Raw genomic sequence first — 20,217 nt, forward strand, 5'->3', positions numbered from 1 at the left:
TTTTTTTTCGACAAAAAACGTCTTACTATACATGGTCGTTTTTTTCCGTGCTAAAAACGCCTTACTATACATGGTCGTTTTTTTCGGCAAAAAAAGCCTTACTATACATGGTCGTTTTTTTCGGCTAAAAACGCCTTACTATACATGGTCGTTTTTCTTGGCTAAAAACGCCTTACTATACATGGTCGTTTTTTTCGTGCTAAAAACGCCTTACTATACATGGTCTTTTTTTCGCCTAACAACACCTTACTATACATGGTCGTTTTTTTCCGTGCTAAAAACGCCTTACTATACATGGTCGTTTTTTCCGGCTAAAAATGCCTTACTATACATGGTTGTTTTTTCCGTGCTAAAAACGCCTTACTATACATGGTCGTTTTTTTCGGCAAAAAAAGCCTTACTATACATGGTCGTTTTTTTCGTGCTAAAAACGCCTTACTATACATGGTCGTTTTTTCGGCAAAAAAAGCCTTACTATACATGGTCGTTTTTTTCGGCTAAAAACGCCTTACTATACATGGTCGTTTTTTTCGTGCTAAAAACACCTTACTATACATGGTCTTTTTTTCGCCTAACAACACCTTACTATCCATGGTCGGTTTTTTTTCGACAAAAAACGTCTTACTATACATGGTCGTTTTTTCCGTGCTAAAAACGCCTTACTATACATGGTCGTTTTTTCGGCAAAAAAAGCCTTACTATACATGGTCGTTTTTTTTCGGCTAAAAACGCCTTACTATACATGGTCGTTTTTCTGGGCTAAAAACGCCTTACTATACATGGTCGTTTTTTTCGTGCTAAAAACGCCTTACTATACATGGTCGTTTTTTTTTCGACAAAAAACGCCTTACTATACATGGTCGTTTTTTCCGTGCTAAAAACGCCTTACTATACATGGTCGTTTTTTCGGCAAAAAAAGCCTTACTATACATGGTCGTTTTTTTCGGCTAAAAACGCCTTACTATACATGGTCGTTTTTCTGGGCTAAAAACGCCTTACTATACATGGTCGTTTTTTTCGTGCTAAAAACGCCTTACTATAAATGGTCTTTTTTTTTGCCTAAAAACGCCTTACTATACATGGTCGTTTTTTCCGTGCTAAAAACGCCTTACTATACATGGTCGTTTTTTCCGGCTAAAAATGCCTTACTATACATGGTCGTTTTTTTCGGCAAAAAAAGCCTTACTATACATGGTCGTTTTTTTCGTGCTAAAAACGCCTTACTATACATGGTCGTTTTTTTCGGCAAAAAAAGCCTTACTATACATGGTCGTTTTTTTTCGGCTAAAAACGCCTTACTATACATGGTCGTTTTTTTCGTGCTAAAAACACCTTACTATACATGGTCTTTTTTTCGCCTAAAAACACCTTACTATACATGGTCGTTTTTTTTTCGACAAAAAACGCCTTACTATACATGGTCGTTTTTTCCGTGCTAAAAACGCCTTACTATACATGGTCGTTTTTTCGGCAAAAAAAGCCTTACTATACATGGTCGTTTTTTTTTTCGGCTAAAAACGCCTTACTATACATGGTCGTTTTTTCCGTGCTAAAAACGCCTTACTATACATGGTCGTTTTTTCCGGCTAAAAATGCCTTACTATACATGGTTGTTTTTTTCGTGCTAAAAACGCCTTACTATACATGGTCGTTTTTTCGGCAAAAAAAGCCTTACTATACATGGTCGTTTTTTTCGGCTAAAAACGCCTTACTATACATGGTCGTTTTTTTCGTGCTAAAAACACCTTACTATACATGGTTGTTTTTTTCGCCTAAAAACACCTTACTATACATGGTCGGTTTTTTTTCGACAAAAAACGTCTTACTATACATGGTCGTTTTTTCCGTGCTAAAAACGCCTTACTATACATGGTCGTTTTTTTCGGCAAAAAAAGCCTTACTATACATGGTCTTTTTTTTGCCTAAAAACGCCTTACTATAAATGGTCTTTTTTTTTGCCTAAAAACGCCTTACTATACATGGTCGTTTTTTCCGTGCTAAAAACGCCTTACTATACATGGTCGTTTTTTTCGTGCTAAAAACGCCTTACTATACATGGTCGTTTTTTTCGTGCTAAAAACGCCTTACTATACATGGTCTTTTTTTCGCCTAACAACACCTTACTATACATGGTCGTTTTTTCCGTGCTAAAAACGCCTTACTATACATGGTCGTTTTTTTCCGGCTAAAAATGCCTTACTATACATGGTTGTTTTTTCCGTGCTAAAAACGCCTTACTATACATGGTCGTTTTTTTCGGCAAAAAAAGCCTTACTATACATGGTCGTTTTTTTCGTGCTAAAAACGCCTTACTATACATGGTCGTTTTTTTCGCCTAACAACACCTTACTATACATGGTCTTTTTTTCCGTGCTAAAAACGCCTTACTATACATGGTCGTTTTTTCCGGCTAAAAATGCCTTACTATACATGGTTGTTTTTTTCCGTGCTAAAAACGCCTTACTATACATGGTCGTTTTTTTTCGGCAAAAAAAGCCTTACTATACATGGTCGTTTTTTTTCGTGCTAAAAACGCCTTACTATACATGGTCGTTTTTTCGGCAAAAAAAGCCTTACTATACATGGTCGTTTTTTTCGGCTAAAAACGCCTTACTATACATGGTCGTTTTTTTCGTGCTAAAAACACCTTACTATACATGGTCTTTTTTTCGCCTAACAACACCTTACTATACATGGTCGGTTTTTTTTCGACAAAAAACGTCTTACTATACATGGTCGTTTTTTCCGTGCTAAAAACGCCTTACTATACATGGTCGTTTTTTCGGCAAAAAAAGCCTTACTATACATGGTCGTTTTTTTCGGCTAAAAACGCCTTACTATACATGGTCGTTTTTTCTGGGCTAAAAACGCCTTACTATACATGGTCTTTTTTTTGCCTAAAAACGCCTTACTATAAATGGTCTTTTTTTTTGCCTAAAAACGCCTTACTATACATGGTCGTTTTTTCCGTGCTAAAAACGCCTTACTATACATGGTCGTTTTTTCCGGCTAAAAATGCCTTACTATACATGGTTGTTTTTTCCGTGCTAAAAACGCCTTACTATACATGGTCGTTTTTTTCGGCAAAAAAAGCCTTACTATACATGGTCGTTTTTTTCATGCTAAAAACACCTTACTATACATGGTCTTTTTTTCGCCTAACAACACCTTACTATCCATGGTCGTTTTTTTTCGACAAAAAACGTCTTACTATACATGGTCGTTTTTTCCGTGCTAAAAACGCCTTACTATACATGGTCGTTTTTTCGGCAAAAAAAGCCTTACTATACATGGTCGTTTTTTCCGTGCTAAAAACGCCTTACTATACATGGTCGTTTTTTCCGGCTAAAAATGCCTTACTATACATGGTTGTTTTTTCCGTGCTAAAAACGCCTTACTATACATGGTCGTTTTTTTTCGGCAAAAAAAGCCTTACTATACATGGTCGTTTTTTTTCGTGCTAAAAACGCCTTACTATACATGGTCTTTTTTTCGCCTAACAACACCTTACTATACATGGTCGTTTTTTCCGTGCTAAAAACGCCTTACTATACATGGTCGTTTTTTCCGGCTAAAAATGCCTTACTATACATGGTTGTTTTTTCCGTGCTAAAAACGCCTTACTATACATGGTCGTTTTTTTCGGCAAAAAAAGCCTTACTATACATGGTCGTTTTTTTCGTGCTAAAAACGCCTTACTATACATGGTCGTTTTTTCGGCAAAAAAAAGCCTTACTATACATGGTCGTTTTTTTCGGCTAAAAACGCCTTACTATACATGGTCGTTTTTTTCGTGCTAAAAACACCATACTATACATGGTCTTTTTTTCGCCTAACAACACCTTACTATCCATGGTCGGTTTTTTTTCGACAAAAAACGTCTTACTATACATGGTCGTTTTTTCCGTGCTAAAAACGCCTTACGAAACATGGTCGTTTTTTCGGCAAAAAAAGCCTTACTATACATGGTCGTTTTTTTCGGCTAAAAACGCCTTACTATACATGGTCGTTTTTCTGGGCTAAAAACGCCTTACTATACATGGTCTTTTTTTTGCCTAAAAACGCCTTACTATAAATGGTCTTTTTTTTTGCCTAAAAACGCCTTACTATACATGGTCGTTTTTTCCGTGCTAAAAACGCCTTACTATACATGGTCGTTTTTTCCGGCTAAAAATGCCTTACTATACATGGTTGTTTTTTCCGTGCTAAAAACGCCTTACTATACATGGTCGTTTTTTTCGGCAAAAAAAGCCTTACTATACATGGTCGTTTTTTTCGTGATAAAAACACCTTACTATACATGGTCTTTTTTTCGCCTAACAACACCTTACTATACATGGTCGTTTTTTTTCGACAAAAAACGTCTTACTATACATGGTCGTTTTTTCCGTGCTAAAAACGCCTTACTATACATGGTCGTTTTTTTCGGCAAAAAAAGCCTTACTATACATGGTCGTTTTTTTCGGCTAAAAACGCCTTACTATACATGGTCGTTTTTCTGGGCTAAAAACGCCTTACTATACATGGTCGTTTTTTTCGTGCTAAAAACGCCTTACTATACATGGTCGTTTTTTCGGCAAAAAAAGCCTTACTATACATGGTCGTTTTTTTCGGCTAAAAACGCCTTACTATACATGGTCGTTTTTTTGGGCTAAAAACGCCTTACTATACATGGTCGTTTTTTTTCTGCTAAAAACGCCTTACTATACATGGTCTTTTTTTTCCGGCTAAAAACGCCTTACTATACATGGTCTTTTTTTTTCGGCTAAAAATGCCTTACTATACATGGTTGTTTTTTTCTGCTAAAAACACCTTACTATACATGGTCGTTTTTTTCGGCAAAAAAAGCCTTACTATACATGGTCGTTTTTTTCGTGCTAAAAACGCCTTACTATACATGGTCGTTTTTTTCGGCAAAAAAAGCCTTACTATACATGGTCGTTTTTTTTCGGCTAAAAACGCCTTACTATACATGGTCGTTTTTTCCGGCTAAAAATGCCTTACTATACATGGTTGTTTTTTCCGTGCTAAAAACGCCTTACTATACATGGTCGTTTTTTTCGGCAAAAAAAGCCTTACTATACATGGTCGTTTTTTTCGTGCTAAAAACACCTTACTATCCATGGTCGGTTTTTTTTCGACAAAAAAAGCCTTACTATACATGGTCGTTTTTTTCGTGCTAAAAACGCCTTACTATACATGGTCGTTTTTTCAGCAAAAAAAGCCTTACTATACATGGTCGTTTTTTTCGGCTAAAAACGCCTTACGATACATGGTCGTTTTTTTCCGTGCTAAAAACGCCTTACTATACATGGTCGTTTTTTTTCCGACAAAAAACGTCTTACTATACATGGTTGTTTTTTCCGTGCTAAAAACGGCTTACTATACATGGTCGTTTTTTCGGCAAAAAAAGCCTTACTATACGTGGTCGTTTTTTTCGGCTAAAAACGCCTTACTATACATGGTCGTTTTTCTGGGCTAAAAACGCCTTACTATACATGGTCGTTTTTTTCGTGCTAAAAACGCCTTACTATACATGGTCGTTTTTTTCGGCAAAAAAACGCCTTACTATACATGGTCGTTTTTTTCGTGCTAAAAACACCTTACTATACATGGTCGTTTTTTTCGCCTAAAAACACCTTACTATACATGGTCGTTTTTTTTCGACAAAAAACGCCTTACTATACATGGTCGTTTTTTCCGTGTCAAAAATGCCTTACTATACATGGTCGTTTTTTTTCGGCAAAAAAGCCTTACTATACATGGTCGTTTTTTTTCGGCTAAAAACGCCTTACTATACATGGTCGTTTTTCTGGGCTAAAAACGCCTTACTATACATGGTCGTTTTTTTCGTGCTAAAAACGCCTTACTATACATGGTCGTTTTTTCCGGCTAAAAATGCCTTACTATACATGGTTGTTTTTTTCGTGCTAAAAACGCCTTACTATACATGGTCGTTTTTTTCGGCAAAAAAAGCCTTACTATACATGGTCGTTTTTTTCGTGCTAAAAAAGCCTTACTATACATGGTCGTTTTTTCGGCAAAAAAAGCCTTACTATACATGGTCGGTTTTTTTTCGACAAAAAACGTCTTACTATACATGGTCGTTTTTTCCGTGCTAAAAACGCCTTACGAAACATGGTCGTTTTTTCGGCAAAAAAAGCCTTACTATACATGGTCGTTTTTTTCGGCTAAAAACGCCTTACTATACATGGTCTTTTTTTTGCCTAAAAACGCCTTACTATAAATGGTCTTTTTTTTTGCCTAAAAACGCCTTACTATACATGGTCGTTTTTTCCGTGCTAAAAACGCCTTACTATACATGGTCGTTTTTTCCGGCTAAAAATGCCTTACTATACATGGTCGTTTTTTTCCGTGCTAAAAACGCCTTACTATACATGGTCGTTTTTTTCGGCAAAAAAAGCCTTACTATACATGGTCGTTTTTTTCGTGCTAAAAACGCCTTACTATACATGGTCTTTTTTTTCGCCTAAAAACACCTTACTATACATGGTCGTTTTTTTTTCGACAAAAAACGCCTTACTATACATGGTCGTTTTTTTCGTGCTAAAAACGCCTTACTATACATGGTCGTTTTTTTCGGCAAAAAAAGCCTTACTATACATGGTCGTTTTTTTCGTGCTAAAAACGCCTTACTATACATGGTCGTTTTTTTCCGGCTAAAAATGCCTTACTATACATGGTCGTTTTTTCCGTGCTAAAAACGCCTTACTATACATGGTCGTTTTTTTCGGCAAAAAAAGCCTTACTATACATGGTCGTTTTTTTCGTGCTAAAAACGCCTTACTATACATGGTCGTTTTTTTCGGCAAAAAAAGCCTTACTATACATGGTGGTTTTTTTCGGCTAAAAACGCCTTACTATACATGGTCGTTTTTTCCGGCTAAAAATGCCTTACTATACATGGTCGTTTTTTCCGTGCTAAAAACGCCTTACTATACATGGTCGTTTTTTTCGGCAAAAAAAGCCTTACTATACATGGTCTTTTTTTCGCTAAAAACGCCTTACTATACATGGTCGTTTTTTTTCGACAAAAAACGCCTTACTATACATGGTCGTTTTTTCCGTGCTAAAAACGCCTTACTATACATGGTCGTTTTTTCGGCAAAAAAAGCCTTACTATACATGGTCGTTTTTTTCGGCTAAAAACGCCTTACTATACATGGTCGTTTTTCTGGGCTAAAAACGCCTTACTATACATGGTCTTTTTTTTGCCTAAAAACGCCTTACTATAAATGGTCTTTTTTTTTGCCTAAAAACGCCTTACTATACATGGTCGTTTTTTTCCGTGCTAAAAACGCCTTACTATACATGGTCGTTTTTTCGGCAAAAAAAGCCTTACTATACATGGTCGTTTTTTTCGGCTAAAAACGCCTTACTATACATGGTCGTTTTTCTGGGCTAAAAACGCCTTACTATACATGGTCTTTTTTTTGCCTAAAAACGCCTTACTATAAATGGTCTTTTTTTTTTGCCTAAAAACGCCTTACTATACATGGTCGTTTTTTCCGTGCTAAAAACGCCTTACTATACATGGTCGTTTTTTCCGGCTAAAAATGCCTTACTATACATGGTTGTTTTTTCCGTGCTAAAAACGCCTTACTATACATGGTCGTTTTTTTCGGCAAAAAAAGCCTTACTATACATGGTCGTTTTTTTCGTGCTAAAAACGCCTTACTATACATGGTCGTTTTTTCGGCAAAAAAAGCCTTACTATACATGGTCGTTTTTTTCGGCTAAAAACGCCTTACTATACATGGTCGTTTTTTCCGTGCTAAAAACGCCTTACTATACATGGTCGTTTTTTTCGGCAAAAAAAGCCTTACTATACATGGTCGTTTTTTTCGTGCTAAAAACGCCTTACTATACATGGTCGTTTTTTCGGCAAAAAAAGCCTTACTATACATGGTCGTTTTTTTCGGCTAAAAAACGCCTTACTATACATGGTCGTTTTTTCCGTGCTAAAAACGCCTTACTATACATGGTCGTTTTTTCGGCAAAAAAAGCCTTACTATACATGGTCGTTTTTTTCGGCTAAAAACGCCTTACTATACATGGTCGTTTTTTCTGGGCTAAAAACGCCTTACTATACATGGTCGTTTTTTTCGTGCTAAAAACGCCTTACTATACATGGTCGTTTTTTCGGCAAAAAAAGCCTTACTATACATGGTCGTTTTTTTCGGCTAAAAACGCCTTACTATACATGGTCGTTTTTCTGGGCTAAAAACGCCTTACTATACATGGTCGTTTTTTTCGTGCTAAAAACGCCTTACTATACATGGTCTTTTTTTCGCCTAACAACACCTTACTATACATGGTCGTTTTTTCCGGCTAAAAATGCCTTACTATACATGGTTGTTTTTTCCGTGCTAAAAACGCCTTACTATACATGGTCGTTTTTTTTTCGGCAAAAAAAGCCTTACTATACATGGTCGTTTTTTTCGTGCTAAAAACGCCTTACTATACATGGTCGTTTTTTCCGGCTAAAAATGCCTTACTATACATGGTTGTTTTTTCCGTGCTAAAAACGCCTTACTATACATGGTCGTTTTTTTTCGGCAAAAAAAGCCTTACTATACATGGTCGTTTTTTTCGTGCTAAAAACGCCTTACTATACATGGTCGTTTTTTCGGCAAAAAAAGCCTTACTATACATGGTCGTTTTTTCCGGCTAAAAATGCCTTACTATACATGGTTGTTTTTTCCGTGCTAAAAACGCCTTACTATACATGGTCGTTTTTTTCGGCAAAAAAAGCCTTACTATACATGGTCGTTTTTTTCGTGCTAAAAACACCTTACTATCCATGGTCGGTTTTTTTTCGACAAAAAACGTCTTACTATACATGGTCGTTTTTTCGTGCTAAAAACGCCTTACTATACATGGTCGTTATCGGCACCCAAGCATGAAAAAAAAAAAAAAAAAAAAAAAAAAAATAACAGCCCGACAAATTCAGTCGCTCTACATGATATTTTCAATTCCTGAATACATTCGTGAATGGCAGTGAATGAGTTAAACAGGAAGGAAAAATCAAACTGATGAATTGATCGATCCATGAATCTAATCGATTGATCATGTCTGGATGTCTTTTTTGGCAGACTTATTTTAGCTTTTATGTTCGATTCCTTCGCCACCAAAGTCGACAAAAAAAAAAACAAGAAAAAGGAAAAAAAGTCCTTCAGTCAAGTGGTAGTTTTGCGGCTGGCGTCCATTTTGTTTGTTTGTTACGAGGGGGGGGGGGGGGCAGGAAGATGGCGTCATAAGTATTATATTATTACTGTATCTATTAGCTAGCTTGCTACCTAACTATTTATCTACTATCTATTCTAACAATAATAATAATAATCATAATACATGTCATTTCTAAGTGCCTTTCAAAACTCTCAAGGTCACTTTACAAAGGATAAGTTTTCTGTGGGTGAGCAGCGGCAGCCACATGCGCCAGCGTTCACTCAACCCAGAAGTAACTTAAATACATAGAAAGCTAGCTAGCTAGCTAACAGATAACTAATAGATAGCTAGCTAGACAGGTAACTAGAAAGGTAGAAAGCCATGTAGCTAATAAATAGCAAGCTACATAGCTAGCTAGCTAGCCAGATAGCTAATAGATAGCCCGGAAATTACTTAAATAGTAGAAAGCTAGCTAGCTAATATACAGTTAATAATAATAATAATAATAATAATAATAATACATTTCATTTATAAGCGCCTTTCAAAACTCAAGGTCACTTTAATGTCACAGGATAAATTTTGCAGTGGGTGAGCAGTGGCAACCACATATGCCAGCGTTCACTCAACCCGGAAGTAACTCAAATAGATACAAAGCTAGATAGCTAGCTAATAGAGAGCTAGTTATCTATGAGCTGTTTAGCTGGCATGCTTGATATCTAGCTAGCTATCGTATAGCTATCTAGCTGGCTAGGTAGCTATCTATTAGCGACTGTATCCTGTGACTGTAAAGTGACCTTGAGAGTTTTGAAAGATGCTTCTAAATGAAATGTGTTATTATTACTTTATCTAATAGTTAGCTAGCTACCTAACTATTTATTTGCTATCTATTAGCTGTTTAGCTGGCTTGCTAGCTATCTAGCTAGCTATCATTTAGCCATCTAGGTAGCTATCAAGTTGGCTATCTATTAGCTACTCAAATAGATGGAGAGCTAGCTGGCTAGTTAATACTGTAGATAGTTAATAGCTAGCCAGCTGGCCAGGTAGATAGCTGGCTGGCTAGCTTTCTTTTTTCTTTATTATTATAGTTATTCCGGGTTGAGCGAACGCTGGCGCGTGTGGCTGCCGCTGCTCACCTACAGAAAACTTATCCTTTGACTGTAAAGTGACCTTGAGAGTTTTGAAAGATTCTTCTAAAAGAATTGTATTTGTATTATTGTGACTGAATATATTAGCTAGCTAGCTTTCTATCTATTTGAGTTACTTCTGGGTTGAGTGAACGCTGCCGCGTGTGGCTGCCGCTGCTCACCCACAGAAAATCTTATCCTGTGACTGTAAAGTGACCTTGAGAGTTTTGAAAGGCACTTAGAAATGAAATGTATTATTATTATTATTATTATTATTATTATTATAAGGCTTTTTTTCTCACTTGACTTTTGAATGCCAACGCCGGCGGACATGATTGACAGGTGCCACATCCTAGCCCCTCCCCCTTCCCTCCACTTGTTTATTGTGCTTTTTGGAATTTCTGCTTTTTGGACGATAACGCGATCCTGCCACGTCATCGTAACCCTGGCGTCCAACGAGCTTGTTGTCCCGCGAGGTTTTTGTGCTCAAAAGTGCTCGTCATGTATGTTTTTGTTGATTTTTTGTGTGTGTGTGTGTTAATACTGGCGTTAATGTTCTGATCTCCCGGAGTGCAAAAAAAACTTTATTTAAAGAGTCCACAAAATGTCTGCTGCTTGTGTTTTTTGTTGTTGTTGGTTCTTTTTAGTGCAGATGGATTTTTTTCATTTAAAAAAAAAAGTCTTTATATTGTCCCAAAAGTGCCAGGATGTCATCATCATCATCATCATCGTCTTCTTCACAGTATTTATTTATTTATTTTTTTTTTGCATGCAGGGTTCGTCAACCCCCATAATGCTTTAAGGCGCAGGGGGGGCGGAGCCAATGGGTGGAATCCACCAATCTGGAGGCAGAGCAGGCACATACGTAGCTTTGATGAATGGTTTTTGTTGTTTTTCGTTTTTTTTGCCTCAGACAGCCGACACCTGCTCGTCATCTGCGGAGAGAACAAAATACAAAAAAAACAGTCCAGGTTAAAATCAGCACATTGGAAATGTTTAGATTCATTTTCATGATAATTTTCATATTAATAATCATAATAATACATTTAGGAACCAAACCACACGCTGCCACGGTGGCTGGCGGACTAGTTTTCTTTGAGTGTAGACGTGGTTTGTTATCGAGTGGAGTACTTTTGCTATTATGGGAGCGAATTATTTTTTTTAATTACAATACAATATCACATTTATTATACATAAAATAAGGTATATTTTATGTAGTTTTAAGGCTTATTTAGTAGAAAATGATGTTTTATGGGAACTCGGGAACGGATTATTTTCATTTTAATGGCTTCTTATGGGAAATTAATGTTTGGCAGATGAACTTTTTTTGCCTTACACACCAGAAAATACGGTACATTTCATCAAATTGCCATTTTCTGAGAAAAATATGGAGTAAAAGCATGCATTTCAAGTATATCACCACAAATATTGTTGCTTTAATTTGTTGTAATGGTATTCAGACTTTACTTTTACCAGTGGATAAGGCGCAGGGTCATCTTTTGGAAGGAAAATCAAGGCTTTTGGGTGCACCGTATACACCGGAAAATAGGGTAATTTCACATGTTCATTTGTATGATGTTTATTTTCTCTTCGCATGCATGAACAAACAATGGTTTTTTTTGGGGGGGGGGGGGGGCGATTTAGTGGAAAGTGGTGAGTGTTCGGGTTTGAATCCACGTGCATGCACGGGGTGAGGTGCGGGTGCGGGTGTGGTCGGGGTGAGTTGTAGCGATCTGTTAATCAGTTTTTACCTGCGATGGGATCGGAGGGGGCACCCCCTCCCGTACGATAAGGTCACGGCCATGACGGGCGAGTCGTACGCCGCGCATGAGCAGACTCACCGTCCTCCTCCTCTTGTTCCGCCGCCGCCCGGTCGTCATGGTCGCGCCGATGGCCGCCGCCACCGCCGCCGCCGCCTCTCTGATAGGCCTGCGAGTCGGGGGATTGCGTAACCATGCGGGAGCGCTGCAGCGCCGTGGTGTAGTCGGGCGGGCGGCGACTCGCCGCCGTTGTGGCGGGATTAGGGCCCGGCGGGGGCGGAGTCTGCCCGTCCGCCAACTCGGAGACGTTCAGCGCCGTGTAACCGGGCGGCGTCGGCGGGGGTTCGCGATACCGACCCTCTTTTCGACCTTCCAGGACCAAACACAAAATAATGATGACCTTTTATAATCATAATAATCCATTTCATTTATAAGCGCCTTTCAAAACTTTCAAGGTCACAGGATACAGTGGCTAATAGATAGCTAGCTAGCCAGCAAGATAGCTAAACGATAGCTAGCTAGACAGCTAATAGATAGCTAATAGATAGCAAATAAATAGGTAGCTAGCTAGCTAATAGATACAGTAATAATAATAATAATAATACATTTCATTTCTAAGCGCCTTTCAAAACTCTCAAGGTCACTTTACAGTCACAGGATACAGTTGCTAACAGATAGCTACCTAGCCAGCTAGATAGCTAAACGATAGCTAGCTACATAGCTAGCAAGTCAGCTAGACAGCTAATAGATAGCTAATAGCAAATAAATAGTACGGTAGCTAGCTAGCTAATAGATACACTACTACTACTACTACTACTACTACTAATAATAATAATAATAATAATACATTTCATTTATAAGTGCCTTTCAAAACTCTCAAGGTCACTTTACAGTCACACGATAAGATTTTCTGTGGGTGAGCAGCGGCAGCCACATGCGCCAGCGTTCACTCAACCCGGAAGTAACTCAAATAGAAAGAAAGGTAGCTATCTAGCTAATAGATACAGTAATAATCATAATACATTGGATTTGGAAGCATCTTTCAAAACTCTCAAGGTCAGTTTACAGTCACAGGATATAGTCGCTAATAGATAACTACCTAGCCAGCTAGCTAGCTTGATCGCTAGCAAGACAGCTAGATAGCTAATAAATAGATATAGTAATAATAATAATACATTTCATTTATGAGCGGCTTTCAAAACTCTCAAGGTCACTTTACAGTCACTAGATAGCTAAACGATAGCTAGGTAGATAGCTAGCAAGCCAGCTAGACAACTAATAGATAGCTAAGATGTAGCAAATAAATAGGTAGGTAGCTAGCTAATAGATACAGTAATTATTATGATTATTATTGCTGTTGTTATGACTATTATGGTTAATACCCAGCTGGCTATCTAGCTAGCTACCTGGCTGGCTATCTATTTGCTATCAATTAGCTATCTGGCTTGCTCACTAGCTATCTAGCTGGCTATCTATTAGTTATACGGCTACCTAGCTAGCTGCCTATCTATTAGCATTTCATTTCATTTATAAGCGCCTTTCAAAACTGTCAAGGTCACTTTACAGTCACAGGATACAGTCGCTAATAGATAGCCAGCTAGCTAGCTAGCTAAACAAGAGCTAGCTAGCTAGCTTTTGACCCCTGAAAGGTGTCTTTCCTTCGAACTCACCGATGAGTCCTTTACAGGCGGCGTTGACGGGCGAGGGCGAAGGTCGCCCCGCCTGCCTGGCGTCCTCGGAGCCGGTGGACGTGATGCTGCAGGTCTCGGGGTCGGCGTTGACGTCCTTGCCGCCGCGCCGCTTGATGGTGCCGGTGTCGCCCTCCGAATCCTCGCCCCAGTAGGCGGCGGACGACGACGACGAGGATCCGGCCGACGCCCAGCTGCCTCGCGCCTGCGCCGCCCACAGCAGCGCCTCCGGAGTGCCGGCGGGCGCCAGCCCCCCGCCGAAGGCCAGCGTCTCCCAGCTGCGGCCCTGCTGCATGGTCTGGATGTTGTCGTGGGAACCGGACGAGCAAGACGTCCAGGAGCCGCGCCCGCTGTCGGCCGCGTCCAGCGACACCCGGTCGCCCTGGTCTTGGCTCAGCTCTTCGGCGCTGGGCGACGACAGCACCGTCGGGCAACCGGCGTAGATGCCTCGGCAGTCCTGCATCGACGTGTAAGACCTGCGAAAAGGCCACCCGGGTCACATTCTGCTCTGTAAACCCGCAACTGTTGTCCATCGCAACTCTCAACTGCATTTGGAACGGCCGCTGCTTGGAATTGAAGCGGATTGACGTGGGACAGGAGATACAAGACAATCTCTTTTCGTTATTGCTACAGCGCCCTGTTTGCTTTCAATAGTTAGCTTGTAGCAGATGCGCACATTTCACCATGATGTCCCCGTTCCACTGGTGAAAAGGACGCTTTGATTCTCCAGAACTCCTCTCGACTGTATTTATAGAGCACACGGAAGGGTCGCGGCTTGGAATTGAAGCGGATTGACGTGGGACAGGAGGTGTGAGACAATCTCTCATCGGCAATGGATGCTACAGCTTCGTGTTTGCTTTCAATAGTTAGCTTGTAGCAGATGCGCACATTTCACCATGACGTCCCCGTTCCACTGGTGAAAAGGACGCTTTCGTCCTCCAGAACTGCTCTCGACTGTATTTATAGAGCAGATGGAACGGTCGCGGCTTGGAATTGAAGCGGATTGAACCAGCTATCTAGATAGCTAGCTATTAGCTAAATAGCTATCTAGGTGGCTGGCTCTCTAGCTAGCTATCTGTTGGCAATATATTAGCTATCTATTAGCTGGCTTTCTATCTATTTGATTTACTTCCGGGTTGAGTGAATGCTGGTGCGTGTGGTTGCCGCTGCTCACCTACAGAAAAATGTATCCTGTGACTGTAAAGCGACCTTGATAGTTTTGAAAGGTGCTTATAAATGAAATGTATTCTTATTATTACGGTATCTATTCGCTAGCTCGCCACCTAACTATTTATTTGCTATCTATAAGCTATCAATTAGCTGTCTAGCTGTCTTGCGAGCTATCGTTTAGCTATATAGCTGGCTAGGTAGCTATCTATTAGCGACTGTATCCTGTGACTGGAAAGTGACCTTGACAGTTTTGAAAGGTGCTTATAAATTAAATGTATTATTATGATTATTACTATATCTATTTCCTAGCTAGCTACCGAACTATTTATTTGCTATCTATTTGCTGTCTAACTGGCTTGCTAGCTATCTAGCTCGCTATCGTTTAGCTATCTAGCTGGCTAGGTAGCTATCTATTAGCGACTGTATCCTGTGACTGTAAAGTGACCTTGAGTGTTTTGAAAGGTACTTATAAATGAAATGTATTATTATTATTACTGTATCTATTAGCTAGCTACCTAATTATTTATTTACTGTCTATTAGCTATCTATTAGCTGTCTATAACTGGCTTGCTAGCTATCTAGCTAGCTATCATTTAGCTATCTATCTGGCTCGGTAGCTATCTATTCGCGACTGTATCCTGTGACTGTAAAGTGACCTGCTTAAAAATGAAATGTATTATTATTATTATTACTATATCTATTAGCTAGCTAGCTACCGAACTATTTATTTGCTATCTATTAGCTGTCTAGCTGGCTTGCTAGCTATCTAGCTAACTATCTAGCTAGCTATCGTTTAGCTATCTAGTGACTGTAAAGTGACCTTGAGAGTTTTGAAAGCCGCTCATAAATGAAATGTATTATTATTATTATTACTATATGTATGTATTAGCTATCTATTAGCTATCTAGCTGGCTAGTTAGCTATCTATTAGCGACTGTATCCTGTGACTGTAAAGTGACCTTGGGAGTTTTGAAAGGTGCTTAAAAATGAAATGTATTATTATTAATACTATATCTATTAGCTAGCTAGCTACCGAACTATTTATTTGCTATCTATTAGCTGTCTAGCTGGCTTGCTAGCTATCTAGCTAACTATCTAGCTAGCTATCGTTAAGCTATCTAGTGACTGTAAAGTGACCTTGAGAGTTTTGAAAGCCGCTCATAAATGAAATGTATTATTATTATTATTATTACTATATCTTTCTATTAGCTATCTATTAGCTATCTAGCTGGCTAGGTAGCTATCTATTAGCGACCGTATCCTGTGACTGTAAAGTGACCTTGAGAGTTTTGAAAGGCGCTTAGAAATCAAATGTATAATAATATTAATAATAATTACTATTATTTGGAAATCTTTTCTACATTAATATATCATATTTGGAAAATGGTTGCGCCTTATCCACTGGAAATCAGGCTAGCTATTTTCTAAAGCTGTTTCCTGAAGTCTTTCTTTTGAAGTTTGTCCAGCGAAACCGTCATCACCTACCCGAGGCTGTATTGATCGGGATCGGTGGCGGCCCGCCGTTCTAGGCGCGCTCCCCCCACGTGGGACTCGGAGACGCCCCCCGAATGCCTCGACCGCCGCTCGTCCTCAAAGGACAAGTTGCTGAGAAGGCTGGAGCGAGACGACATTTCGCTCTGACTGCAGTCCGAGTACGGGTAGGAGTCGCCCAGACGCTTGTAACCTGCAACAAATACGGCAAAACGGGAATAAATCTCAAGGTCACTTTACAGTCAAAGTTCTTCTGTGGGTGAGCAGTGGCAGCCACACGCGCCAGCGTTCACTCAACCCGGAAGTAACTCAAATAAACAGAAACTAGCTAGCTAATAGACAGCTAATAGATAGTCAGCTAGCTAGCTAACCAGCTAATAGATAGCCAGCTAATAGATTGCTGATAGATAGCCAGCTAACCAGCCAGCCAGCTAATAGATAGCTAAAAGATATCCAGTTTTTCTGTGGGTGAGCAGTGGAAGCCACACGCGCCAGCGCTCACTCAACCAGGAAGTAATTCAAATAGACAGAAAGCTAGCTATCTAATAGACAGCTAATAGATAGTCAGCTATCTAGCTAACCAGCTCATAGATAGCTAATAGATAGCCAGCTAATAGATAGCCAGCTAACCAGCCAGCCAGCTAATAGATAGCTAAAAGATATCCAGCTAGCCGGATAGGATAGATAATAGATAGCTAAGAGCCAGCTAATAGATAGTCAGCTAGCTAGATAACCAGCTAATAGATAGCCAGCTAATAGATTGCTGATAGATAGCCAGCTAACCAGCCAGCCAGCTAATAGGTAGCTAAAAGATAATCAGTCTTTCTGTGGGTGAGCAGCGGCAGCCACACGCGCCAGCGTTCACTCAACCAGGAAGTAACTCAAATAGACAGAAAGCTAGCTAGCTAATAGACAGCTAATAGATAGTAAGCTATCTAGCTAACCAGCTCATAGATAGCTAATAGATAGTCAGCTGATAGATCGCTAATAGATAGCCAGCTAACCAGCCAGCCAGCTAATAGATAGCTAAAAGATATCCAGCTAGCCGGATAGATAGCCAATAGATAATAGATAGCTAAGAGCCAGCTAGCAAGCTGGAAAGATAACTAATAGATGGCAAGTTAGCCAGCCTGATAGCTAATAGAAAGCTAAAAGACAGCCAGCCAACCAACTAGCTAGCTAGCCAATAGATAGCTAATGGATAGCCAGCCAGCTAGCTCGATAGCCAATATTAACTCTCGTAACAGTAATCCAAATAGAACTGTATAGCGCCTCCATTTTTGTTATGATGATACTAGTGCAGCAAATTCCTTGTATGTTCTACATAAGTGGCAATAAAAATGATTCTGATTGCCCTCAGGGACGCTCTCGCACATAAAACGCACATCGAGTCTGGCGCACCTTATACAGGTAACATCCGAGTTCCGTTTCCGATCAAACGGTCGTAAGTCAAAATGGTCGTAAGTCGAAATCCATTCAAAATGTTGAATAGACTCGGAGCCAAAATTGTCGTACGTGTTGCCGGCCTGCTAGCACGTTGCACTGCCAGGCGTAGAATTTAAATTAAAAAAAGAGGGTCTGGCGGTCATGGTTGTAACTACGGGTGGTCGTAAGTCGAGCCGGTCGTAAGTCGGATGTTACAGTTTGAAAATACACCATTCATTGGGGGTGCGCCTTATACACCGGAAAATACGTAGGTGTAGTAAATAGCAATTACAGAAGCTGACAATACAATAAATAAACAAATAAAAATGAATAAATAGTTATTAGCTAGCTAGCTTTTTTATCTATTTGACTTACTTCCGGGTTGTGTGAACGCTAGTGCTGTATGTCATGCATATTAGCATATTTGACAATAAAGCTGACTGACTGACTTTGTGGCTGCCGCTGCTCACCCACTGAAAAACTTATCCTGTGACTGGTCAGTGACCATGCAAGCTTTGAAAGACGCTTATAAATGAAATGTATTATTATTATTATTATGATCATAAGATTAATTACACTTGATAACTCAGCTCTGTGATGTGTAATGCAGAGGCCAACCAGTAGGGGGTGTAAGTGCACCACAGTGCCACATTGGTGGTCTTCCTTACCCTTTTTGGGGGAGCTCTGCGGGGAGCCGGGCGGAGAGGGAAGCTGCGAAGGGGCGTTGGATACCGCGGCGTCGTCCGGATGCCTGCGATGGCGCTCGCTGGCTTCTTCGGACAGGGAAAGGATCTTCTTCAGAGACTGCGGCGAACTGGTGCCTGAAACAAAGATGGACGGAGTTATTGACCCTCACATTGATTGTTTGTCCACGTGCACCATTTAAATATATACAGGTCACATCCGAGTTACGACCGGGTTCCGTTCCGACAAAACGGTCGTAAGTCGAAATCCATTCAAAATGGCCGACGTGACCTTTACGCGACAGGATAGTTAGTACACGATGTCAATTTGTTGTTTTTAAGCAACGTTTTCTATTGAATACTACTATATAACAAACTGTTTACAGTTCATTTGTTAATTTTTATAACTTTTAGTGTCATTTTTATCATTTTATATTTCGGATTATGGATTTTTATGACTGTATAACTGTACCTGTAATCAAAGTCAAAGTCAGTATTGTCAAATATGCCAATATGCTCTCAGACCCAGCGTGCAAGGCACTTATAATGACTTTAACAAACATAATAAACACGAAAATGCCAATTCGCCGCGAATTTGCCGTAATGTATACAACACTGTTTACTGTACAATTTATAAATGTTATACAGTAATTACATTTTAGTGTCGTTTTTATCATTTTATATTGCATGTTATTGATTTTTATTACTGTATAACTGTACCTGTAATGTATACAAAACTGTTTATTGTACAGTTCATTTATAAATTTTATACTTACCTTTTAGTGTCGTTTTTCTGATTTTATATTGCATGTTATTGATTTTTATTACTGTATAACTGTACCTGTAATGTATACAAAACTGTTTATTGTACAGTTCATGTATAAATTTTATACTTACCTTTTAGTGTCGTTTTTCTGATTTTATATTGCATGTTTATTTATTGATTTTTATTACTGTATAACTGTATTACTGTCTGTAATGTATACAAAACTGTTTATTGTACAGTTCATGTATAAATTTTATACTTACCTTTTAGTGTCGTTTTTCTGATTTTATATTGCATATTATCGATTTTTATTACTGTATAACTGTACCTGTAATGTATACAAAACTGTTTATTGTACAGTTCATTTATAAATTTTATACTTACCTTTTAGTGTCGTTTTTCTGATTTTATATTGCATATTATCGATTTTTATTACTGTGTAACTGTATGCATATTATCGATTTTTATTACTGTGTAACTGTACCTGTAATGTATACAAAACTGTTTATTGTACAGTTCTTTTAATGATTTTATATTTCATATATCGATTTTTATTACTGTTATACCTGTAATGTTACCTTTTACAGTTCATTTATAAATTTTATAGTGTCGTTTTTCTGATTTTATATTGCATATTATCGATTTTTATTACTGTATAACTGTACCTGTAATGTATACAAAACTGTTTACTGTACAGTTCATTTATAAATTTTATACTTGCGCGTTTTGCTGACCCAAAGATGCACGGATTCCCACGCATGTGCGCTGTTGAAAAATCGCTCTCTCTGCTAACGGCCAGAAGTGGTCACCCGATACACATGCTCGGACTCAGGCGGACGCCGAAGGGAAAAAAAAATCAGTGTACAGTACTACAGGAGACACTGTACAACTACTGTATTGAGTGTAGTCACGCAGTAGATT

General features: G+C 39.0%; 1 protein-coding gene across 9 annotated transcripts in view; it reads right to left on the reverse strand.

Annotated features, from left to right (window-relative positions):
* Window positions 1–10,819: 10,819 nt before the first annotated feature.
* LOC148902531 (rap guanine nucleotide exchange factor 2-like) overlaps window positions 10,820–20,217 on the reverse strand; it is a 131,856-nt gene continuing 122,458 nt past the window's right edge. For 8 of the 9 annotated variants that reach the window (XM_088991148.1, XM_088991153.1, XM_088991152.1 and 5 more), the window contains 5 exons: window positions 18,516–18,668; window positions 16,417–16,615; window positions 13,744–14,237; window positions 12,065–12,442; window positions 10,820–11,248 (listed from right to left, as the gene is read on the reverse strand). In XM_088991148.1, the coding sequence (XP_088847274.1) occupies window positions 12,108–12,442; window positions 13,744–14,237; window positions 16,417–16,615; window positions 18,516–18,668 (1,181 nt within the window). In that variant the 3' untranslated portion in view covers window positions 10,820–11,248; window positions 12,065–12,107. The remainder of the gene's footprint in view (window positions 11,249–12,064; window positions 12,443–13,743; window positions 14,238–16,416; window positions 16,616–18,515; window positions 18,669–20,217) is intronic. The other variant, XM_088991147.1, reaches the window with a different exon arrangement.

Source organism: Hippocampus bargibanti, linkage group LG02 (genome assembly GCF_051943395.1).
Source record: "Hippocampus bargibanti isolate YZ-2025 linkage group LG02, ASM5194339v1, whole genome shotgun sequence".
NCBI lineage: Eukaryota > Metazoa > Chordata > Actinopteri > Syngnathiformes > Syngnathidae > Hippocampus > Hippocampus bargibanti.